The sequence below is a fragment of the Austrofundulus limnaeus genome, unplaced genomic scaffold (assembly GCF_001266775.1).
Source record: "Austrofundulus limnaeus strain Quisiro unplaced genomic scaffold, Austrofundulus_limnaeus-1.0 Scaffold1582, whole genome shotgun sequence".
Lineage (NCBI taxonomy): Eukaryota > Metazoa > Chordata > Actinopteri > Cyprinodontiformes > Rivulidae > Austrofundulus > Austrofundulus limnaeus.
Window position 1 is genome coordinate 66,988 of NW_013953984.1, and position 673 is coordinate 67,660.

Here is a 673-nt window from a genome sequence, read left to right on the forward strand (position 1 = left end):
TTGTGAGGTTACCTGTTTGTGAGGTTACCTGTCTGTGAGGTTACCTGTTTGTGAGGTTACCTGTTTGTGAGGTTACCTGTTTGTGAGGTCCTCTGAGAATGTGGGCACAAGCTCCTTCACATGCTGTGCTCATGGCCTCCATAGAAGGTGTTCCCAACAGGTTGGTAATTAAATCCAGCTGTATGAAGGCACACAGACATTCAAACCTGTTCATACATCTTGAAGACCATCTTTCTTGTCACATGCACCTGTACATTATTTTAGTTTAGATTATAATTTTATAAAATATTGTGCTGGAAAATAATTAGAACTCTCTGTCTGTCCATTAGGTTAATTTGTATCTCTGATAACTGTTACGGTCCGTCACAATCTGTTCTGTTGTTAATCCTAAGACGCCATTTGATGTCGGTCGTCCTTGTTCTCATCTTCAGCTCCTGTAAACCTGTAACTCCGTCAGTGGTTCTGAGGCTCCGCCCAGTTGATAAAGCTGTTTCCTGTAGCCACAGCTAGTCAGTTTGCTGTGTGCTCAGAGGCTCTGATTTTCCCTGATCACCTCACAGCTCGTCTTGCCTTTACAAAACCTTTTATTAAATCATCAAAGACCATCTGTGCAGTGCACTCTTTTTATTCACGACTTTCTGCATGTTAACTAATATTTCCACGACAATTTATA

General features: G+C 41.5%; 1 protein-coding gene across 1 annotated transcript in view; it reads right to left on the reverse strand.

The window, feature by feature from the left end:
* Positions 1-178, reverse strand: part of nlk2 (nemo-like kinase, type 2) — a gene marked incomplete at its 5' end in the record, with an annotated part of 18,981 nt that extends 18,803 nt beyond the window's left edge. The window contains 1 exon segment of the mRNA XM_014032942.1: positions 77-178. Coding sequence (XP_013888396.1) covers positions 77-178 — 102 coding nt within the window.
* Positions 179-673: the final 495 nt, after the last annotated feature.